The 25,137-nt window shown below is 36.8% G+C and overlaps 1 protein-coding gene across 8 annotated transcripts in view; it reads left to right on the top strand.

Moving 5' to 3' along the window:
* FRYL (FRY like transcription coactivator) overlaps window positions 1–25,137 on the top strand; it is a 295,403-nt gene that overhangs the window by 218,378 nt on the left and 51,888 nt on the right. For 6 of the 8 annotated variants that reach the window (XM_057502200.1, XM_036892566.2, XM_057502203.1 and 3 more), the window contains 16 exons: window positions 2,086–2,345; window positions 2,692–2,832; window positions 5,794–5,962; window positions 7,679–7,763; window positions 8,280–8,392; window positions 9,333–9,483; window positions 10,134–10,237; window positions 10,583–10,768; window positions 12,107–12,311; window positions 13,453–13,574; window positions 14,391–14,581; window positions 15,985–16,079; window positions 17,179–17,786; window positions 18,077–18,174; window positions 22,226–22,396; window positions 23,583–23,723. In XM_057502200.1, the coding sequence (XP_057358183.1) occupies window positions 2,086–2,345; window positions 2,692–2,832; window positions 5,794–5,962; window positions 7,679–7,763; window positions 8,280–8,392; window positions 9,333–9,483; window positions 10,134–10,237; window positions 10,583–10,768; window positions 12,107–12,311; window positions 13,453–13,574; window positions 14,391–14,581; window positions 15,985–16,079; window positions 17,179–17,786; window positions 18,077–18,174; window positions 22,226–22,396; window positions 23,583–23,723 (2,840 nt within the window). The remainder of the gene's footprint in view (window positions 1–2,085; window positions 2,346–2,691; window positions 2,833–5,793; window positions 5,963–7,678; window positions 7,764–8,279; window positions 8,393–9,332; window positions 9,484–10,133; window positions 10,238–10,582; window positions 10,769–12,106; window positions 12,312–13,452; window positions 13,575–14,390; window positions 14,582–15,984; window positions 16,080–17,178; window positions 17,787–18,076; window positions 18,175–22,225; window positions 22,397–23,582; window positions 23,724–25,137) is intronic. The other 2 variants (XM_057502204.1, XM_057502201.1) reach the window with 1 other exon arrangement.

Raw genomic sequence — 25,137 nt, 5'->3', positions numbered from 1 at the left:
ACTTTTACTGTTTCCAAGGAACATGAGCATAGTATTTATTAGAGATTTTACAGTATAGATGTCAGTGCAACCTTTGCCCACTTTAAAACTTAAGAGCCCTGCCCCTTCCTTTTTCTAGGACCACCCTTGCTCTTCATAACCTTTTCCTCTTTCACACCTGTGCATCTTCCTAAATGGCCATTAGACTTCATTAGTGTGAGTTTCCTCTCTATGTAAACTTTTGAAGACCTTCTGACCAATAAATCTACTGTCTGACTTCTAGTCTTCAATGTTTGCTACTTTGCACAGCAATTAGTGTTAGTCACCTTACATTTCTTTAAATTCTCATCTCTCTTGATGTCTGGAAGTATATTATTTTCTGGTTTGCTTTCTGCCATGGACTTCTTTTCTGTTACTTGTGGTGGATTCTTTTCTTGTTTCCATATTTTAAATATCAGTGTTCCCAGGGTTCCATCCTGAGCCTCCTTCTCATGAGATCATGTCTCCCTAAAGGAGAGCAGGCTATCACCATGGCCCCAGCTCCCCCACACACTGTCTTTCCCCATCCAAAATCTCTTCATTCAACTGCTTTCAGAGATTGAGGTTATATATCTCACACTTGAGGCAATAACACTTGATGTATTAATAGAAGGAACTCTTGTAAAAAGTTAGAATTGATCACATCTCTGCAAAGGCATTGGACTGAGCCCTTCATTGGTACTATGTTGAATATGCACAATAATCCTGTGAGACAACTATTTTTGTTACCCTCCTTTTACAGAATAATAAGTTGAGGATCAGAGGTTGACAGGTCTGCCCTTGGTCAGGAGGTCGTGTGTGGTAGAGCCAGGATTCAAACCCAGGGGTGTCAGTTCCTGAACCGTATTCCAAATCACAGCACTTCATATTCACTCCTTCTGCCGAATAAATAAGTACAAGGTCTGGTGGGCAAATGGGTGCAGAGGAGAAAAAAAGATTTTTATTTAAAGTGGTTTATGGAAATTAAACAGTGTATAAAGGCTCCTGAGCTTTGGATTCTACCTTGCGTTTTAATCTTCTGATACTTGTCTGCCCTCAGGCAAATTACTGACTGTCCAGTTCATGTTTTTCATAAACATTAAATGAGGTAAATGTAAAAGTACCAAGCACTTCATGGGAGAACAAAAATGTGAGATTCTCAAGGGTCAATTTAAATTAATCCATGTATAAAGATCGTCTTATCTTATATTTACCTTTACTTATTTACAGAGATAAAAAAATTCATAAAATTTTCCTAATCATTTTAAGTGTACAGTTTAATAGTGTTGTATATGTTTATATTTTTGTGAAACAGATCTCTAGAAATTTTCCATCCTGCAGAGCTAAAATTCTCTCCTCTACTCCCCTTTCCTCCTTCCCCCTGGCTCTAGTAACTACCATTCTACTTTTCATTTCTATGAATTCCACTACTTTAGATAGCTCACATAAATAGAATCATACAGAATTTGTGTTTTTGTGACTAGCTTATTTCACTTAGCATAATACCCTCCACGTTCATCATGTTACAGCATGTGACATGATTTTCTTCCTTTTTAAGGCTGCATAGTATTCCGTTGTGTGGCCACATACCATATTTTGTTAATCTGCTCATCAGTGGACATTTGGGTTGCCTTTACCTCTTGGCTATTGTGATATCACTGCTATGAACATGAATTAACATCTCTCTGAGACTGTGTTTTCAATCTTTTGAATATATATCCAGAAGTGGGATTGCTGAAGCATATGGTGGTTCTATCTTTAATTTATTAAGGAACTACCATACTGTTGACCATACTGGCCACACTGTTTTGTAATCCCACCAATAATATACAGATATTTATATATCTTAACCACCAAAAAGTATTTTGTATAAAAGTAAGGAGATGTGTTTTATGTTAGCTGTTAATTTTATTTATGCTGTTATTGAAGCCAAATTTATTCAAAGGAGAAAGTACTCATAATTTTTAAATGGAATGAATAAAATCTGGTTTCTTGTTCTTTAAGAATGAGATGTTGAAATTCATTACAAATCAAAAGAAACTGAAATTCCATCAGTTGTTGTCTCTTCTGGCTTGTTTTTAATTACAGAGATAAGCCAGAGAATTCAGACAGCTCACCCCGCTGGCCGGCAAGTCATGCTTCACTACCTATTACCATGGATGAACAACATCGAGTTAGTAGATTTGAAACCTTTGCCCACAGCCAGGCGACATGATGAAGAAGAAGAAGATTCCTTAAAAGACCAAGAACTTATGGTGACCAGCAGGCGCTGGTTACGAGGGGAAGGCTGGGGATCTCCACAAGCCACTGCAATGGTTTTGAACAACCTGATGTACATGACAGCAAAGGTGAATGGGCTTGCATTTGCAGTTGCTGCACAGAATTACTAAATCAGGATTGCTAAGCAAGGTTAGGAAGAGGTGAAGAGATTAGATAATCCTGTGATAACTAAACAAATATGCATTATGAATTTATTTCTTTAAGAAACTTCACATTAGATACATCTTTTGGGGAAGGAACTAAAATCATATGTGATTATGCTACATTTGTTGAAATAAATGATTATTCCTCTAAAGTATGGAAAAGATTAAAGCTGTCTGTAAAAACATTATTTTCTAGTATTTTATGGTGTGACAAGTTTGATGTTTAATAGACAATCATTCCTGAAGTAAGTGCTGTGTTTCGTGCATCTAGTATGGTGATGAGTTGGCCTGGTCGGAGGTGGAGAACGTGTGGACCACGCTTGCAGATGGCTGGCCGAAAAACCTAAAAATTATTTTGCACTTTTTGATCAGCATTTGTGGAGTGAATAGTGAACCAAGCCTCTTGCCTTACGTATGTATTCAAGTTCATTTAATTATTTTTTAAAAAATAATATGTACCTGGTGTTTTGTAGTATTCTGAGTATGGGCAGCAGGAGACCAGCAGAGACAAAGCGAGGCGGGTGGATGATGGTCAGGAAATAACACGTGGATTTATTCACTGACTCAGTCAACCAGTATTACCCAGCATTATTGCCAGCCAGGCACTCTGCTAGGTTCTGGGCATTACGATCTGATGGGTGACACAGATTTTATCTCTTGAAACTACACCTAGTTTACTTGAGTAAATCAGTAAATTAATAAAGTACAGCCTTGATAAAGGGCTCCACAGGAACTTTGCGGAGCACTGGGTGAACGCTGGGACCCACAGCTGCCTACGAGGATTAGAGGTGATACTTGAGAGAAAGTGATGTTGAGGCATACACCACAAAACAGAGGTTGCGTACAGTTTCTGCTAGGCGAGAGCTACATTAGGATATTGAGCAGGATGGTGAGCAAGAGCAATGCTTATAGAATTGATAAGCCTTCTAGAAGCAAGGGAAAGCATGGTAAAAGATATCCAGTGAAGAATGGGGCAGTCTTTACCTTTAGGGAGGAGCAGTACTTAAGTTGGCTCCAGTTTACAGAACAGTATGAAACTCCCAAACATGAGGGTTCAGTGAACATATGCACACATGTATGCAGCCATGTATGTATAGATACAGATGTGGATTTCAGTCACACAGTCGCATCTCCTCAAAGTGCATTCCACAGAAGACCATCTCTGCAGAATGCTGCCGCAAATTTTCTTACAGATCCTATTTTAAACAAGCTTTTCAGTAGCTTTGCTTTACCCAGCATTTCCCCAGTCAGCTTGATTACTGAAAGCAGTGTGGTGAAGGCATGATACAGGATCAACATTCATTGACAAGCACTTGGAGAAAGGTAGGTGTGTGGTACAAACCAGCCTGATCCCACATGGCCTTTCTGACTGTACCTCCTAAAATTCTCCCTCTGCCCTTAAGCCGTGCTTCCCCCCTGCTGCCCTGCCCTCGCAGGCATCCCCACCCAGGGGCCTTTGCACTGACTTGCCCTCCCTCTCCCTAAAGAATCACATTGCTCACTCCCTCCCCTCTAGGCCATGCCTCAAGTGTCCATTCTCATCGAGCCCGTGCCACCCTGTCCAAACCTGCAGGTGCCCTGCCTGCCACCTACTCTTGTTTTTTCTTTTCCCTGCTTTGTTGATTTTCCTAGCACTTACCATCACCAGCCATGTTACATATTTTACTTTTTTGCATCAGTCAATCCAGTAGATGGTGAGCTTCTTAGGAGCAGGAATTTTTGTCTGTTTGGTCCATTGCTGCCTTCCCAGAGCCTAGAATACTGCCTGGCACATCGAAGGGGCCCATTCATTGGATGAATGAATGAGTGATTTGGGCTGAACTAAAAACAGCCATGAAATTATAATTCCAAGAAGCTGACATCAGTGAAACTCAGAGGTCACCTTCTGCCATGAATTTATTAAAAGGAGCCATTTTTAGTGACAGTAATGGTAATTCCTTAATTACCATTTCTTAATCACTTATTACGGGCCAAGCATGGTACAACCACCTCATCTACATTATTCCTTTTAATTCTCAGACTAAATCTGTGAGTTTGGTAAGATTACTGTAGTTTTAAAGACAAAACAAGGCAGAGAGGGGAGAAGAATAACTTCCTCAAAATCATAGAGCTGTTTAGCTCTGTCACTCAGTGGAGCTGGAATGCCCACCAGATCTGGTTGTGCAAAGTCATGAAAGCATCATGGAGGAGGAGGCAGTGGGGAGGAAGGTGGGCTTGCAGACTTGACTGGATCAGGGTCAGAGTGGCAGCCAGAGGTCCTCACAGTGTAGGACAAAGCAAAGGCACAGAGGCAGAATGCATCCTGCATGGTCAAGGGGACTGCACCGGAGAACAGAGTTTTAGCAAATAGTAGAGCAGGTTGGGTTTAAAGAGAGCTGTGTGTAGGAGGTCAGTTTTCAATGGGTAACTCTTAAAAGATTTTGGGTATGATATAATAAAGCATGCTTTGAGATTTGTCCAGGAGTCATCTAAGGCAGAGCCTCTCACCTCTCTGTGTGCATACATATCATCTGAGGCTTTTGCTCTGGTTCTGGTTCTGGAGGTCTGGATGGACCTGAGACTCTGTACTTCTGTCAAGCTCCCTATAATGATACCTGTGCTTCTAGGATTATACTTTGAGTAGTAAGGATTAAAGCATGGAGAAAAAAAGAGATAAGCTGATCAGATAGTAAGCTATTTCAGTAATATATATTACTAAGACACAACCAATAATGAATGCTACTGAAATGTTTTCACTTACTTAACTCATACTATGTACTAGACATTTTTAAAGTGCTTTATAAATCTGATTTAATTATAACAACTCGATGAAGTAAGTGCTGTTATCCCCATTTTGCAGAATGAGAGTGACCTTCTGGATGGCATAGCTAGTAAGCTGTAGCTATGCCTTCCAGCCCAGGCAGGATAGCGTGTGAGTTCTAGTGTAGTTTGGATTCCTTGCTCTTAATCACTACTCTGCACTTATATAGAGATTGGGGAAGGCAGAATAAGATAAGGCCTGGGTTTGGCGACTGGCTGACTAAAAATAAGGGGAAAATTGGGGATGATAATTAATTGAAATCTTTTCCATTAAAAAAAGAAACTTTTACATAAAAGTGACTGTCTTTTACTTTTCTTAAAAGAAGCAGCAAATAAGGAAGTAGATAATGTTGTGAAAACCATTAAACAATGTATGTAAGTCATAGATACAATGTTGAGGGTTAGTGGGAGGACAGTATTTATAAAGCTGACTAATGTCTTACTGACCAGTGTATATTCAAATTTAAATTGTGTTTATTCATCTGTCATTTAAACCTGAACTTCCTCTGATAAAATTTGAAGGCAAATTTTGAAATAAAAATTTTTCTTTTCTGAACAATTTCTTTTGGGACAGGTGAAGAAAGTTATTGTGTATTTAGGGAGAGACAAAACAATGCAGTTGCTAGAAGAGCTGGTGAGTGAACTACAGCTGACTGACCCTGTCAGCTCAGGGGTCACTCACATGGATAACCCCCCATATTACCGCATCACTTCCAGCTATAAAATCCCTTCCGTCACCTCAGGTGAGAAGTTATTTAAAACTGATTAGTTTGTTTCAAAAGAAAAGCTTTATACAATTGTTCGTTTTAGCAAGTATTTGCTTTAAAACATCATCATGAAGAAAATAAGCAAACATGAGTCATGTATGGTAATTAACTTGTCAAGACTTTGTAAATCCTCGTATGAGAAAAAAGTTTGACAATGTAAGGATTTTTAATATTTACATGCTTATTCAGAACTGGAATATAGGCTTATATATCCTTATACAATAGATACATTTTTTAATGAATATAATTAGTGTGTTAAATATAGAAAAGGCTTAATTGGAATTACTCTAATTTCATGTTATAATTATTTGGGTATGTATTATACATAGTATCAAATTATGTGAGTATGCTGTTTGTATATACATATTTTATATTTATTATAATATTTTGACTTGAAGAAATTATGTCCCAGAGTCAATAACTTGCACTGAAAATTGATACAATATCTGGGCTCTTGTAGATTAGATTTCCATGAAAGTCTTTGTCACTTAGTTTATATTAAATGTTTTCTGCATGTTAATAACATTATCTGTATAGTTAGAAATCTTTTGAATTATATTTTATAATTTATTTTTTGTCATCTATTTTCGTCTCTTAGCCTTTTGTTCTACTTCCTAGGGCATTTGTAGTGATGTATTGAATTTTTCATATCTGCCAGAATGTTTTTAATTCCAGAGTTTATTTTTTAATTAGAATGTTTTCAGGAGCCTCCTCTGCATGTTTCATGGTTGGACTATTTTCTTCTATAACTGATATAATTTTCTTTTCCCAGCAGAAGTTCCTATTTTCTCTGTATTGCTGTTTGTTTTGATTTTTCTTAGTAAAAGCATTTCTTCAGAAGCCTACCAATTCTAAATCTGTCTTTTTACAGAGTGGAATATTAAAAAATTGATTGGATGCTCTATACATATATATGAACCCTGTTGACTTTTGTACAGTGATTTCATTGGTGTACATGTCTGTAGGTCTTTTCTTGGACTGATCAGATTCCCCAGAGAAAACTATACTAGTCGTCTGCCTAAAGCAGAGGGTGTAGGGCTCTGTGCGTGTTTGTATGTGCAAATACATATAATCTTTAGACACACAAACAACATAATCTTCAAGCCTCTAGTAGCCACATGGTATAAGAAGGTTGTAGACAGATACCGTCTCAAATTTTAGTTTGTATATTTTTACTTAATCTCCCTATTCTTAGTACAGGACTTCCTCCTTCACCTGCACTTGGTGTGCCCTAGTCCAGAAATCTTCTGATTTTCTGTCATCAGAAAAGACTCCTGGAAGCTGAGAGAGACAGACACCCCACCCCCACCCCAGTTACAAGAGGCAGGGGCATAGATCTTGGGAACCAACTACTTTATAGATTTTCAACCAGTGCTGACATTTTTAGCACCACCTTCAACCCTACTTCCCGAAGTCCTTGATACCACTAATTCCTGAGCCTTTTGGAGGTTCAGCAGTATAGCTCTAGAAGCTTCTCGGTTTTCCCACTTCCAGGCTAGGATTCAGCCTCACTAACTCTTGTCCGTTTGTTTTCCACAACTTTGTTCTGCTGCCTCCTTTCCCTCTTGGCCCTCATGAGTACATTCCTTTTTAAAAAATCACATTGCTCTTCTCAGTGGAGTTTGACATTTGTATGTTCTTACTGAGTTAGCCCAGTTTTAAGTTCACAGATAGTTTTATTTCTGATTATAGGAACTACTTCCAGTAGCAATACAATGGTAGCCCCCACAGATGGCAGTCCCGATACTAAGCCCATAAAAGAGACCATTGAAGAGAGGTAAGGCCTCTGTTTTTCATTAGCTTTTCAGCTTATACTGACGTATCAGAATAAATGGTAGTTTCTGCATTGCAGTGTATATTTCATTGTGTTAAAATTCTAGTGAAGAAATATATCTCCATTTAGGAAATTTTCCACATTGAGTGTCAACATTAAGGACACTGGCATGCTAGGCTCTTTTGTGTGTAATGGATGAAGAGGTGGAATATGTCCAGTCACTTTTTGTCTTGCTTACATTTTTCAACTTTTCTAAATGGATGTTTACTCTGCCTGCTTTATGTAAATATGTTTCACCAGAACATTACTACCACAACAGTTGAAGAAAAATCTCCAGGTAGAAATAATTGACTTAAAAGGTGAAGCTTTTGAACTGTAAGGTGGAAATTAATATATATCATAGTAAATTTTTGTTAATATTTTTTGAACTGTATTCTCTTTTAAACATAGAAAGTGAAACATAAAGTACAAATACCATTGCACCATGAACTGTGACTAACTAAATGCTCATTCCCATAGCTATGTGCACCTAGACATCTACAGTGGACTAAACAGTCATTTAAATCGTCAGCATCACAGACTAGAATCTCGATACAGTAGCAGCTCTGGAGGATCTTATGAAGAAGAAAAAAGTAATACATCTCAAATGTTTTTTTGTAACTACAATGGTGAGGTGTATCATTAATTATATTAAGGCTAATGAATGTTTTTTTCCAATAAATTGTTTTTAAGAAGAGTATTTATCTGCCACTAGTGGTGTTCCAACATAATCTGAAATGTCTTGATATTAAGAAGCAGCATAAGTGGGGGAAATTTGTTCTAAAAGCACAGGTTCCCTGTCAATAAACCAAAAGGAACATAAGAATTGGTTCTCAAGAGGCATCATAGAATAGGCACTGGCAACAGGCTGCTTTTTGGAACAGGTTTGCTCCGTTGATTCCGGTTTTACTTAAAAGTTCTCCCTTGCAATTCCAAAGTGGATATTCTACCCAAGTCTCACTATAACACTAAGGTAGGGTTGAATAGAAGCACAAGCCTTCAGACTGGGAAGGGACCCTGAAGATAATCTGGCCCAATCTCCTCATTTTGCGCATGATGGAACTGTGGTCCAGAGAGGTTAAGTGACTTACCCACGTCACACAGAATTCACATTTCCTGATGTCATTTTTTATTGCACCCTGCAGCTCCACTGTGACAAAACACATTTCCTTTTAAAGATGGGTTTCTGTTGGCCCTATCTCTGAGTAACTTACCAGAATGCCCTTGGTACAAGGCAGCTTTACCTATAATGTGATCTCATGGTTGGGACATCAATTGTGGAATCATAATAAGTGCTAATGTAGTTTTGCTTTGATATAAAGGATGGAACCTGAATTGATTTTTCTTTTGTTCTCTGATTAGCTTAACTTGATACTGTTTGTACCCAGGTCTTCCAAGGAAACATATGTCAAAATAATGGGAAATCATTTTTTATCACTTTCTAATGCTATAAATAGTTGGTGTCTTACTAGAGTTTGCTTATATTGGCAGAAAATAGATGGTGTAGAAAATGAGATCATTTTATTTTGATAGGTGACTCAATGCCACTTTATTCTAATTGGCGGCTGAAAGTGATGGAGCATAATCAAGGAGAGCCACTACCCTTCCCACCAGCTGGAGGCTGCTGGTCACCACTGGTGGATTACTTGCCTGAAACGTCATCAGCTGGATTACCTCTTCACAGGTGGACCACAGCGTCATTCCTATTTCATATGAGCCAAATCACTACTTAGCACTTTCAGCTTTGCTTTATGCTATCTGACAACACAGAATAAAAGCAATCTTCTTTCTTTAGATACTGCAACAAATTAGACCAATGTGTTTAGATTTTAAGAAATTGAAAAACTCAGAATTCTAACAGTTTACAATTAATAGTAAATCTAATTCTGCTGCTGCTTTTCTGGGTGTCTGGCATAGTTACTTGACCTTTCTGGGACCCAGTTACTACATCTGAAAAATATTACTTTATGGTAGTAGGCACTATTATTTTGAATTGAATTGTACTTAACAAAATCACAATAGGACAGTTACTGTAATCTTTCAAAGTTTATTAATGTACCAAACATGTACTGAACACCTACAATGTGGCAAGCAATATGCCAGGTCTCAGGGTTGAAGATGAAGAAAATACAGCCCTAGCCTTTGAGGAGCCCTTAGCAGATAGGTATTTTCTAAAACTATCACTTAACGGTTTCTTCAGCTATATTTCTTTCCTTCCTTTTTTCTTGAGAAGCTGTATTTTCCCATGAAATGCTGTATTAAAATGTTGGGGTAATTTGTGTAAGGTCATCTAGTTTTATTCCAGTAAAGCATTAACAGTGATCTTTGTCCTAGGTCTAACATAGCTGTGATCCTTCTGACCGATCTGATCATTGATCACAGTGTGAAGGTGGAATGGGGAAGCTACCTCCATCTTCTTCTTCATGCAGTTTTTATAGGTAATAAATAATGGTTCTCATTCCTTCATTTCATATTTTTGTGATAATTTAAAGGCACTCTGGTGTTTTTTCAAGTTTCTGCATGTTTCTGTTTCCGCTGTTTGTATGTCATTCCCACAATGCTTTTTACTGATCTGTGGACCTTACTTTGATTCTGCATAGCACTGTATAGGACAACAGGCTACGTAAAAGCGTTTAAGAACTCTAAGCCAATAAAAAACTATGTGGTACATCGTCCTCCACAAAATGTTGTATATACTTTCTGCTTTTCTTTAAAATATGTTTGGTAGCAAGAAAACTCCTTATTTCTCTTTATTGATGATTATTTTCTGCTGTCCTTTTCAGGGTTTGACCACTGCCACCCTGAGGTGTACGAGCATTGTAAACGCCTGCTTCTGCACTTGCTCATAGTAATGGGATCCAGCAGCAACATCCGCACGGTTGCATCTGTCCTTCTCAGGAACAAGGAGTTTAATGAGCCCAGGGTGCTTACCGTCAAACAAATTGCACACTTAGATTATACTTTCACAGGTATTTGCTTTAAAAGTATCACTTGAAAGTGGACCAAGACTTTATAATATGGGATCCTGCAATAGAGAAAGTCAGCTAAGTAAAAGTTGAAATACCAGGGAACATTTTTTGAAATGTAGTTTTAATAATAACCTGGAAGTACCATGTATCTTATGTATTAACCATTAAAAGAAGGAATTAAACTTGGAGTATTTCAGTCTGTATATTGTCTCTAAGGATCCTGTATGAATTCTAAGTTTTCAACATGTAAGTTGGAGATGTAATGAGAGTGCTTAATTTATTGAGCACCAATTATGAAAAAGATGTTGAACTTGTATTAGGTTCCTCCTACTCTTAAGATCTGAAAAATTGACAAAGCAAGACATTTTGAATTTTTTATTTACTTACTTATACTTACTGCATTTTTAATGTTATTAGACATTTTGATAAGTTCCAAATAATACATTTTGAAGTAGTGAAGTCCAAATTCATTAATGAGACTAATATAAAATTTATTTCACTGTTGTGGTTTTGTCTTTTTTACTTTACAAGTTATATTTTCTTCTGTCCTAATATATGTATTCCATTCATGAGTATCTCATCAGATTAATAATAATAATAATAATAATAATAATGATCTAGAAAATAATTGCTTTTAAACATTGAAATAGAATTACTTTTTCCTAATCATATAATGTCAGATAAAGGGTTTATGAATTTTAAAGATACTTAGTTAAAACCCAGTTATTTACCTAAAGCCCTGTAGCTAGTAAGAAAACAGTTATTTGAAAACTATGGTTAAGGATAAATGGCATACAGTTTATTGCCTTTTTATGTTTAAAGCATCTTTATTCAAAATTCCATAGTTTGTTTTTATTGTTTTTAAGGCTCCTTTTGCTATTTTGAAAGTATGAGCATCAGTGACAAGCTTTAAAATTAATAATTGACATAAACATTACAAATAGACTTTAAAATTGGCTTCAAGTAAAATGAATCATAAAGTATAGGATCCTTTCCATAAGAAATGAAAAATCAGAAATGTGACTGACTGAATACACAGTGAGGAAATTCACCAAAATATTAGGAAATTGCCTCTTTCAGCTTTCTTCAGCAGATGGCAGCAGAAGACTGCACAATGAATCCATACAGTTAAGTTTTAATAACAGGCTGTGAAAACACCGTTTGCCCCAAAATGTGCTTGATGTTATTTGGTGCTTATGAGGCGCACTGATTGGCATCAGCTGGCACTAACAGATCCCCTGTGTGTCCCATATAGTCTATAAGGAACGATAGTTTAATTCATTAATACTGTGTAAGGCTCTTTACGTCTGGGTACTCACAGCTGCTGTTCTGTCTCAGCAGGTGTTAGTGATTTTATACCTGATTACCAGCCCTCCCCTATGACTGACTCAGGGCTTAGCTCAAGTTCTACCTCTTCTAGTATCAGCCTAGGAAATAACAGCATGGCCATTTCCCATCTGCACACCACGCTCCTCACTGAGGTTGACATCTCAGTAGAGCAGGATGGAAAAGTTACAACCCTCCTGGAATTCATCACCTCACGGTAATGTTTGCAGCTCTTCTTGCAGCATTCTAGCAATACACTTGTGTGAAGTTGTTCTTCATTTATCAGCTACAATGAACCCTCAGTTTTGTTTTCTGAAATGCCATTGATTTGGAAGATGTAAGTTTATATTAAGCACTATTTAGAAAATCTGATGCAACCAAAGACTTTCTTCTTTTGTGCTCACACAGTTATAGGCAAGGAGGGCCTTAATTGTGTCTGGATACCGAGTGCCCCAAGAGAATACAGTATTATCTAAGTACATACTCAACTTCCATTGGCTACATACCTGTTCGTCATCAAATATTTATTTATAGTCTGCAAGGCACTATATATAAAATGGAAACATAGATGGGGAGAAAGAAACTGGTGTCCACAGCAAGAGCCAGGTTACAGGGGCATGAGAAAACAAAGTATGTTTGGAAAGGGTGAGTGACCCAGTATGCTAATGCTGAGGAAAGTTTTTGGACAAATCTTCTGAGAATTCAAACTGGAGGACTATGAAGCCTAGGCTAGGAGAGATTATTGTAAATATTTGAGCTGGATGGGGAGGGTAGGAGGTGCTGAGAAAAATCAGTCTCCTAGCAATGTAGAGGTAAGTTAGATATTGGAGACTGTGGGCAGTGTGGCCATGTGAAAGGTTTTCAGTGCCCTTTGGGTTTATGCTTACAAGGGGCTAACTCGTGTTAACCAAGGTGGTGGCCTTGAGAATGCAAGGACCTGATAGGACATTATTCTACCCTAAACTTTCCCTGTAATTTTAGCTAGTAAGTTATTTTCTTTGCATTATAACCTAAATACAGTCTGGCCTCTACAAATTTCAGTGTTCTGATGTGTGACACAAAAGCAGTGACCAGTACTTTCTCACTTGGCAAAATGCGTCCTCATTTCCTGCTACCTCTGAGAGAATTTGACTGTAATGATGGATGGAAGATGTTGAAATTATATGTAACCCAAATCTTCCTCTACTTGCTATAGATCATTACAATCCAAGGACAGAAAGAGCAGTAATAGACTTGTGACATTCAATTTGACTTACTTAACTACTCTCTAATTGCAAAGGCACATTTTAGATGAACATGAGTTGCACTGTTAATAAAAGTAAAAAACCAAGGGAATTACATCTGTTCTCTGTTTTCAGAAAAAGAGGGCCCCTTTGGAACCATGAAGATGTTTCTGCCAAGAATCCCAGCATAAAGAGTGCTGAGCAGTTGACTACATTTTTGAAACATGTGGTTTCTGTTTTTAAGCAGTCAAGCTCAGGTATCTTTTAATAAATATGTCAGGTGATACTTACTTTCAGTGAGATATTTTAATGTGATGTCAGAACTTCTGATAATATTTAAAGCAAAAGTTGATAGTTGATATGTCTAAATTAGAAGGTTTTAGACAGGCTTTCTTTTTAATTTAGTGTTAACAATTTGTTTTGGTTGAGAAAAATTAAGTTACTACTTAAAAATAAAACTGTTTATGTGACATTCTGGCATTACTTTTGCATATGATGGCATAATAAAATTACAGTACAAGTGTGTATTATGAAGCAGTTACATTAAATTGCTAATACATGGAGATGACAAACTTGGAAAATCTTTTTTATACTGTAATAGCCTTCTATAATGTAAAATTTAACACATTCTGAAAATGGTATTAAAAATACATGCATCTGAAGCAGTGGTTCTCATCTCGGGACGGTTTTGCTCCTTGGGATATTGAGCAGTGTCTGGAGACATTTTTGTCACAGTTGGGTGGGTGGGACAAGTGGTTACTACTGGCATCTAGTTGGTAGAGGCTAAGGATGCTGCTAAAGTTCACAGCTCCCTACAACAGAGTTACTTAAAACAAAATGTCTCTAGTGCTGAGATTAAGAAACCCTATTCTCAAGGATTATTTCCTGGCGATTAGAACAAAGAGTCATCTAAAATGCAAATAGAGTTCAATGAAAAGAAAAAGCAGTGACTTATAAAATTTGAGTGCCTACCCAGGTTGCCAGGTACTGTGCTGGGCACTGGGTTTAAAATGGTTATAGCCCCTAGATTCTGAAAAGCAGGGAGCACTTACTTGTTTCCTTGGTTTTCACAGAAGGAGTTCAGTTGGAAAATCATCTTAGTGAAATCGCCCTGCAGACAGCACTTTCGTGTTCTTCTCGACACTATGCTGGACGATCCTTTCAGATTTTCAGGGCCTTAAAGCAGCCTCTCTCTGCAACCACACTTTCTGACGTTCTCTCCAGACTTGTAGAAACTGTAGGGGATCCAGGAGAAGATGCACAGGTATTTCATTAAGTACTTTCAACAGTTATTGAGCAACTACTCTTACAAGCACTTAGTGCCAAATATAGATTGCTGCATGTAGAGCACAACAATGGTCATTAGAGTGTCAGATGCTGACAAGCAGACAAAGAATTTAGATTGCTGCATGTAGAGCACAACAATGGTCATTAGAGTGTCAGATGCTGACAAGCAGACAAAGAATTTAGAAAGAAAATTTTGTAACTAATACTTAAGAACATAATAACTGAAACAAATAGTTTAGTGCAAAGCTTTACATTTACACACACATGTACACCTGGATATTACCTTGGGGTGACTGCAAGGTAAAAGAAACTGTAGGTTAAATTAAATGTAAAATAGACACTGAGTTTCTAAGTTAAGTTAAATGAAATAATTGCAATAGAGAACTGAAGTCCATACACATTAATGATTTTTATTAACACTGTTCTTGACACTGGGGATACAGTAGTGAACAGAACAAAGTACCTGGCATTCTGGAGTTAATGTTCTTTTGGGGAAAGAGGCCTTTAGTCCACCAACAATATGTAACACTATCTTACTTAGTGATTAATGTTGTGAACATAGTAAGGTAGAATAAGGGGTTAAACAGTGATGGGGGAGAGGGAGTTGTTTTATATAAGGTAATCTGAGATGTGTTTTGAACACATCCTTAAATGAAGTGAGTCCGTGGAGATCTGGGAAGAACATTTTTGGCAGAGGGAAATAGGACTAACATGTGCAAAGGCCGTGAGGCAGAAACAATAGACCTTTCTGAGGAACAGGAAACAAATCATCGCGGCTAGATGGCAGCATCCAGAGGCAGGGGAATGATGGGTAAGCAGGTGGAACTCAGGTGAGGCCTGGTGGGCCCTGATGAGAGGTGGGATTTTACTCTGAATTAATGGGAAACCACTCATGGGTTTTGAGAGGAGGGTTGTGGATATGATTTGCTTTTTTAGAAACTCACTCTAGAGGCTAGGTAGAGTCCTTAGGAGGGCAAGAGGGGTCAGTTCAGAGGCTGTTGTAAGAGTCCAGGCTGAAATGGTGGCAATTTGGATTGAGGGAAGCTATGGAGGTACAGAAAAGGGGTCAGACTTAGGTATATTTTTCAAGTAATGTTTTCAAGACTTGCTGCTGGATTCAACTTAGATGTGAGAGAAACAAACAAAGGTGGCTCTTAGAGTCCTCACTTAAGCAGTTTGAGGTGAATTGTGTACCACTGCAATCAATTTATACCATTAGTTTGATGAGTTTTCATCAGTCAGCAAGATCATGTTGCTCAAGAGTTTAATCATTTTGTAATATTAATGTGGAGTTTGTTTTATTTTTAAACCTCATCAGGCAGTCCATTGCTATTTCTTTTTTTCCAGAGAGTTATTAATTAAAATCTTCCTTTTTTCTAGGGATTTGTGATTGAGCTTCTTCTCACATTGGAGTCTGCAATTGATACTTTGGCCGAAACCATGAAGCATTATGATCTTCTTTCTGCCCTTTCTCAGTAAGAATTTAAACCAGGCAACCTGTAGATTTGTATATATATACTTAGTTACAGAACTATAAATACTTCGTTACAGAACTCCAGTAACTAAGTATTTATAACTACAACATTATATTATTCTAATATTGGTAGGGAGAATGACACCAAAACATTCAAGTGGATTGCCAGTGGAAAACGAGCCTCTGTGGGGGATATAGCCTGAGGCTGTGTGCAGAGAGCCAGAGCGAAGTGGCTGTGCTATTGCTACCAAGTCCTTGTCGGGGGTCTTTCTGCTGTGCCACTTGGCTTCAATGTCATTGACAAGCCCCATTCCTGCCACACTGGGCATCCCATTGGCCACACCCCAGCCCCCCAGCAGGACAGGTCCCTCAAGATGCCGCCTCTCCTCCCACTTTCTCTTCTTTGCAAATCCCCAGCTGATCCTTCAAGTCCCATCTCAGATATCACCCCCTAGCTCAGCATTTCTAGTTCCCCTATGGTAGTGCTAATTATTCATCCTTTGAGTTTTCATTGTTTTCCTCATATTTTAATAACAGCAATTTACAGGCTATAAATTTATCCATTTACCTATTGGTCTCTAATAGACTGCATCTAATATTCCTAGCATTTTGCATACCACCAGCACATATAAAAACCATTCTATCATTTTTTTTTATATCAGTGATAATTGGACGTGAGGGAAAAGGAGAATCAAAAATAAATTTTTGAGCTTGGTTCTTTTGGGAAGAGTGTGTATTGACAGAAATAGAGGCATCAGGCCCGTCAAGTTTGGGGATAAGACAAATGAGGTCTGCTTTGGTCAGTGTTTGTAAATCCCAAAGCTCAAAGGAATCAGTAGTAACCACGGCAGGATTTTCACTTCAGGTCTCATCTGACTCAAAGGAAACGGTTGGCTACAGTAGAAAAGGTTCTGCTGTACATTGTGTTTTAATAAGGAAGAAAGAACTGAAATTTGACTAAGCCAAGTCAGATATACTTAAAAATGACTTTTCCTGATACCAGTTACCATTTTTTCAGCATTATCAAGGGTGACATTAATGTAGCAGAAGAACTGACAGTGAGTGCATTCACCTTTTCTTTGTTCTTGTTTTTTTTAAAGAACCTCATATCATGACCCTATAATGGGAAACAAGTATGCAGCTAACAGGAAAAGCACTGGACAACTCAATCTAAGCACAAGTCCCATTAGTAGTAGCAGTTATTTGGGATATAACAATAATGCAAGAAGTAACTCTTTGAGATTAAGTTTGATTGGTGACCGAAGAGGTGACCGGCGGCGGAGTAACACACTGGATATAATGGATGGACGGATAAACCATAGCAGTAGTTTAGCAAGGACTAGAAGCCTTTCCTCTCTCAGAGAGAAAGGAATGTATGATGTGCAGTCCACTACTGAGCCTACCAACTTGATGGCCACCATTTTCTGGATAGCAGCATCTTTATTAGAATCAGATTATGAATATGAATACCTCCTGGCCCTCAGGCTTCTCAACAAACTGCTTATCCACTTGCCTTTGGATAAATCAGAGAGTCGAGAGAAGATTGAAAATGTACAAAGCAAATTGAAATGGAATAATTTTCCAGGCCTTCAACAGCTCTTCCTGAAGGGTTTTACCTCAGTATCTACGCAAGAAATGACCGTACACCTCCTCAGTAAACTCATTGCTGTCTCCAAGCACACACTGGTGGATCCTGCCCAGTTGTCAGGTGATGTTAATAAAATTGCACTAACTCATTGCTTTTTAATGTAGTGAAATGTAAACTAATCGTTTGTCTTGAAGTCTACTAATTTCTGCTTTTCCACAAATAGTTTTTTTCTAATATGTGAGATAGCTTAAATTATTTGGTAAAAGCAAAAAAACAAAAAAGAATGTAGAATGTCAAGTACTCCAGAAAATAAAAATAAAATGGTTTTTATGAACCATTAAAATAGACCTTTAATTTTTTTAATACTGTGCAATAAAATTGGTTATTGTTTGCTTTTTGTTTTTTGATAGGCTTTCCTCTTAACATCCTTTGCTTATTGCCTCACTTAATCCAGCATTTTGACAGCCCAACTCAGTTTTGCAAAGAAACAGCTAGTCGAATAGCAAAGGTAAGCAAATGTTATGCTGAAAGATAACACTAGAGGGACAGTTTTCTGGAGCGTATCTTAAGGGGGTATCTCTTAAAAATCTTTTTTACTGTCACTTCCAATGTGAGTTTCACATCTAAATTTTTATTCTTGTTAGCATATAAAGGAATTATATAGTAAGTTATATAATGTAAGTTACAACTGCTCAAATGACAATGAATAAATTTATTTGTTTAGAATAACACTCTTCTGAGTCTTGAGTCTTTTTCTGCTCCCTTTCCCTACTTTTTATCTTCTGTCAGTTTCCAGTTCACTTATTTCTTCACTACCAAACATTTGCTCATCATTGGGTTAGGTGCTGGAAATACAGTGATTATCAAAGTAGATCAAATACTTACCTCCGTGGGCATTACAGTGTGGGTTCAATCAAGTAAGTAGACAGTCACCATAAAGTCTGGTATGGGGGGCAAAGTACTCTAGGGGCACAGAAAGCAATAGTCTGCCTAAAGGAAGTCGTATCTATGCTGAAGTTTAAGGTTGAATAGGAATTACTGAAATAGGACCCTGGGTGAGAAACAAAGAGCAGGGATGAGGGTAGAAGTTTTCTAGGCAAGAGATATTAATTGCATGTGCAAAGACCCTGAGAAGGAAGAAGGCATGATACATGATTGTGAAAGTTCTTTCTCTCTTGTGTTTGCCTTTCTTTTTCCTGCCTTTTAACATTGTCTTCATCTTCTCTCTTGCCCCCTTCAGTCTTTTTTCTACCTTATATGGCTCTTTCTCTCTCATTGTTTCTGAAACAATGTAGCTATTTTTCAGTTGTCTGTTAACATTTGTTTAAAAGTGTTAGACCTCATAATTTTAAAAGAATATGATTTTGACATTTTACACTTTAACAATTTCCTCTCTTAAGAACAACAAAGAACTGTCAACTACCTTGCCTCTGTTTAAATGTAATTTGTAAATTCTTTTTTTTTTGTCAGTTGAGTCACAGAAAAAAATCTTTTCACACTGAAAATATGAACAGTTAGAAGAAGGAGTTATATAAATTTATAGTAATATACATGTAACAGGAAATCAGGTGAACTGGGGGGAGATGAGTGAACAGCAGGAGAAATAAGGTGACCCAAGGGAGAGCAGGGGCCGGGGAGAGAAGTCAGGAGTTTGCAACAATTGGAAATAACAAGTAGATTCTCTGGAATAGCTTTTTATATAAGCAGAAAAGCTATAAAAGCTTTTTAAAAAGCTGAGATTCAGTTAACAAGTAGCACAGCAGTAAATGGAAAGAGCAAGCGTGCAGGAAGTCAAGTAAATCAACCACCTCTCATAATGCCCAAATGTCAGCACTGCTGAGTGCTAATTTATCTCTGGGTGCCAGTGTAATGAGAAAAATACTGCCAGCCCAATTAATCACATTAACAGTAACAAGACTAAGATCCATTTCATTATCTTCATAGATAGTATTAAATGACAAGAAAATATATAATAAAATATTCTGCAGAATCCATTGCTAAATTTTAATAGATAAGGAGAGACTTAACATTATTTTCAAAGCATGTGTTTAAAAAAGAACTATTATCATTAACGGAAATATATCTTAGTTTTGAAAATGATTGTTTCCCTAAAAAAACCCATAACATCTATTTGCATTAGTGAGGTCTAAAAGTGATACAAAACAATTTATGAAAATAATCTTCATTTTAATATTCTAATGACCCCATCACTTAGAAAAATGTTGTAAACAGAGATTTTTTTTTCCTAGATGAGGGGTAAGAAAGAAAACATAAGGAAAAAAAAAATATGTTGGCTTCCTTTGGGATTTTAATAAAATAAAGAGCATGAATCCTTTAATAAGGGAAGTTGAAGCTTGAAGCATTTAAGAGTGACACTGAAATAGGTTGAATAATTTCCTGCTAAACTCTGGGGTGAGAAGCACAGTCTGGCCTGGCCTGGTGGGTGTGGAAGCCCCTTAGGTGTTAAGCCTCTGCTGTCATCACCAAGGCAAAGAATAGGAAACTACCAAGTTTCTCTTTTGTTTTTAAGAAATCAAACATGGCTTTCTGTGAGTCATCAATTGCTTTATTGTCTGTTTTCTTCCTGTGGCGCACACAAAGGCACCCTCTGTATGCTTTCACCAACCTGCAGGATATGAATTAAACTGATTTCTTAATCATTCTCCCACCTAAAGTGTTGAGAGTAATTTTCTGCCATTATGTTCTTCCTCATTATGCAAATATCCCCACTTGTGTTTGTGTCCTTGAAGAGCACAGAATTTGAAAATGAGGCAACACTTAGGACAAATACTGTCCTTTTTAGTTATTCTGGTGGATGTGGCAAAATAGTACGCTAAAAAACTTGGTTATAAAGCATACTCTTCTTAGAATATGTTTTAACATGTTAATTCAGAAATTAAATCTAAGCCAGTGGTTTTATTATAAAATTGCACAGGCATATATTCCTAGGAGTCTTCTTCCTTTTCAAAAGTAAGTTTTAAAAAAAATTATTCTTTAAAAAAAAAATTCTCCAAGAACGTAAGAATTCTATAAGAATGTTTTATTCTTCCAGGAATATTTTTATATTTTAAAACGTACTTAAATGTTAAGATTTACTTTAAAATTTTCCTTTAAAGAATTTATTTTAAAATACAAACGTTATTCCTGAAAAATAACAAATTGTGAAATTATAAAATTATGTGCTTTTTTAAAAATAGTATGATTATTATATTTTAAAATGCAAATAAGACCAAGTTCTTCTTCTCTCTTCCTGGTATCTGTTTTACGGGTAAAAGGCTAATGCATGAAACCAGCTGCCTTCTAATGACTGTATAAAATAAATTCCAAGGTACTGTGTTAATAGTCTACACAGCCTTGCCATGCCTTCATATTCTGGGTCTGTGCAATGATAATGTCCACGTGATGAATCAAAGGAAAAGGAAAAGTCAGTTATATCCAAAAATCAAAGCAGACACAGTTATATCCATCTGAAATTTGCAAATATATGTATTTTTAAACATAATACCCTGTGTTCTTTACCCAGTGCCCCAGGCAGTTTGTGAAAATAAGCACAAAATAGCAATAAGCTGGAAGAGTAAGTGAGGAAAATGAGAAAAGGACAACTGAAGGAAATCAAGCGGGGCTAGCCCTTGATGATGGGTGCAGGGTGGCGGGCCCTCATCTGGTCGTCACAACACCTCAGGGAACAAACAGACTAAGGAAGTGCATTTGGTCAGTGAGGTCCTCCCAAGCATTTGCTGACTCAGATTCCGTAGTACTTTGTATCTAGCAAACTCTAGGAGATTGCTGCTCTTTGAAAAGATTGCTGCTCTTTGAAATGGTCTCTAAATGATTGGCCAAGGACCTTAGGAGCTTTACATGACTTCCAGAAGAGCGCCATGGGGGGCCACCCTGCAGGTTGTCATTCTTTGGACATGCGGGACTCAAAGCCTTATCAGAGCTCCGCATGAAATCCTGTGAATCTATCACACACATCCAGGCTCTTTGCAATTAAGCGCTCTACTGGGAGGCAGAGAGCTTGGGTCTAATGCATTTCTTCTTGGTCACAGCATTTCCCAACCTCGCTGAGAACTCCCAGGTTGAGCCTGTCTGTTATGTCTGCACTGAACCATGTAGGGATTCTCCAAAACAAAATTCTTTACAAGGCAGTTACAAAGTGATAGCTATCATTTACAAAACCATGTGTGGGTTTTTACAAAGATAGTTTTACCAGAGCATCAGACTGAAAAAAGCCATACTATTTAACACTCACGAAAGTAATTAACATATTAGTATCTTTCCATATTACCTATTAAGTTATTCTCTTGAGAATGCCGTATGCTTTTTTTCTCTTCTATATAGCTTTTTCGCTGTACTGATATAAAATGCATAAATCTTTGACATAAACCTCTAAGTTACTTTCTTAAATAAATTTTATATAAAATCAAGTTGAAACTTAAGCGCTTTAATCTTTGACATAAACCTCTAAGTTACTTTCTTAAATAAATTTTATATAAAATCAAGTTGAAACTTAAGCGCTTTTATTTTAGGGGAATGAAATAATTTTATTTATTTTTTAGGTTTGTGCAGAAGAAAAATGCCCAGCACTTGTTAATCTGGCTCACATGATGAGTTTGTACAGTACACACACGTATTCCAGAGACTGTTCTAACTGGATCAATGTAGTGTGTAGATATCTGCATGACTCCTTCTCAGATACTACATTTAATCTTGTGACTTATCTTGCAGAGGTAAATTTATTTTTTTTTTAAAGTATTTTTTAAAGTGCTCTGTGAGAGAATTTTCCAGTGTACTTATTTCTAGAAGCAGCACTGATACTAATCTTCAGATTGTCTTAGAAAGTGGATATAGGTAATGTTTTTTGTTTTAAGAAAAATATAGGTAATTCCTTCCAAGTATAAAGGAAGTTTCCATGAAGTTTTTTTTTTCATTTTCTAGTGTTTATTTCCTCATGCACTGTCCTTAAGTAATGTAAATTAAAAATAATTTAAACCTCATCTTTATTTCAAATAAAAAGTGGGTCTTTAGTGGTCTTGATCCTAAAGGAGGCTTATAATTTTTGTTTCTATAATATTAGTTGTTAACTTTGAGCTATCTGCTGACAGCTTCCTAAATGAATGCAAGTCTCCAGGTTTATCATATACTATGTAATTAGGACAAGATCCAACAGAAAACCGTGCCTACCTGCTAAATAGGCTTTGAATTTAAATGCCTTGGACCAACTTCACGTTTGTGTACCATAAAGCCCGAGATTAAGTAACATCAGTTCTCCAGTCATGGGACTCTAAGGTCTAGAACTGGCACAGTATAGCCTCTTGTATACCACAGAGGGGCAACATTTTCCTACTATGTAGAAAGAATACTTTGTTTCAGATATTACTCTTAGTAGTATGTTATCCTTGTTTTATTATTATTCTCAAATTGTAACAACAGTACTAAAACTAGTTAACACGTATTTAAAACTACATATATTTAGTTGTCCTACAAACAGCATGAAGCAGATAATATTGCTATTTTATTATAAAAAATTCAAGGCTCAGAAAGGTTAAAAAAAAAACTTGCCCAAGATCACATAGCTAATCGGCGGCCAGTTCGAATGTTTAGGGACAGCTATTTGGTGATGATGGTATGGTAGTTTTTCTTCTAACCTAACATAAATGTTGCTCACTTTAAATTAGTTAAAGGAAATAGAAGAAAACACTAAGATTAAGATGAAGAATAGTTATCTGTTGCACCTTTTTGAACCAAGGACAAGTAGCAATAATAGACATTACCTTTTACCTTTGTTAGTCTCTGAATTCCTAATAATCTAACCATAACCTCCTAGATTGAATCTATTATGTTGTTCAACATCACAAATATAAACACTGACTTTTCTTGGCCTGATTCAAGTATACTTTTCAATATTGCTTTTAGCTGTTAGAAAAAGGATTGTCTAGTATGCAGCAGTCGCTACTACAGATCATCTATAGCCTTCTGAGCCATACCGACCTCTCTGCTGCCCCCGCCAAGCAGTTTAACCTGGAGATCATAAAGATCATTGGCAAATATGTGCAGGTGAGCACAAAACTTATGTATAGAAGGGTTCATCTCAAAACAGTTTATAATCATAAAAAGTTAGAAATACCATAGAGGTCCAAGAGTAGAGAAGTGAGTGGTTAAGTCCACGAATCATGGTTTTAGGAACAGTTATGACATGGGCAAAATGGTTCTCAATGTAAGCGCAAAAAGGCAAAATCTAAGTGGTAGGATTGGTATGATTCCCAATTTTGATTTTAACCTTACACTTACAGCTGTACATTTCAATAATACCTGGAAAGAATATATGCAAATGGAAGCAGTCACCATCTCTAGACAGTACAATTGAGACTTTTTATCCCTTTCTTTTTTTAACCAGATTCTACACAATGAACAAATACTACTTTTAGAAACAGAAGAACTCTGAAGAGTCTGTATTTTAAAGTTGCTTTCTGTGTCTGATAAAAAGGCAGATATTTAGAAAGTAGAAAATCAGATTTGGTTTAATGTAAATGATGACAAGTCAACCTAGCCTATACTGAATTTCACCTTTGAACTCTCTGTTAAGAAAGGCCTTGGCTGAGTAGATAAGTATTTTGTTACACGTTATCAAAGAAAGCAAATTCTTTAAGAGCCTTAACAAATTAAAATTTTGTATTTCTACTCCAATTGTATTTGCACTCAGTAAAGCAAAACTTAAAAATGGAAATACTTGGCTAGCAATGAGTTTGTGTAGCCCTTATCTGAAAGTAATAAACTATATTAAAATGTTTTCCATTATGAGTTAAGTAATCCAGATTCCTTTTACCTTTCTGTGAAAGTCAATGGTTGCAAATATTCACAAAATGTGAGATTCGTGACTGATCCTGTATCTTCTCTGTCTTCTCAATGAGTGAGGCTTCACCAAATAACAATTAACATTTTTTTGCTAAAACATTTTTCTTTTCTTCTTAAGGCATAAAAAGTTAACTCATCAAATATTTGCTGAATCTCCTACAGAGAGACACACCACATTGACTTACTAATTTATGAAATGTAGATGGATTTCTTTTTTCAAAACCATAAGATCACATGCTCACTGGGCAAGCATGTTACCGTAAGAGGGCATAGATCTGTGACTAAATGAATGGCACATTCCCCATCCAAAAGGAACAGCACAACTTAGCTTCCCCTTGTGGTTGCCATGTGGGAGTAACAGGTCCAGACTTCTGTTTTTTAAAGGAAAACTGGAAATCTGGATTTTTCTCTAAAATATCCTAACTTCAAAATGTGGGCTCATATTCCTTTCTAAAGGTCATGTGAACCAAAGTCAAGTTTAGGTTAGGTGTCATCACAGTAATTTCTGCTTTATTCAAACATTAAAATTCAGAGAATTGAATTCCTGATAGTCTTTTATATTTAGAATACAACTACCAATATAATTTATGGAAACATCCATAAATTAAAGAAGCTT

The sequence above is a fragment of the Manis pentadactyla genome, chromosome 5, assembly GCF_030020395.1.
Source record: "Manis pentadactyla isolate mManPen7 chromosome 5, mManPen7.hap1, whole genome shotgun sequence".
NCBI lineage: Eukaryota > Metazoa > Chordata > Mammalia > Pholidota > Manidae > Manis > Manis pentadactyla.
The sequence above is the reverse complement of the archived record's forward strand: the minus strand, read 5'-3'. Positions and strand labels throughout refer to the sequence as shown.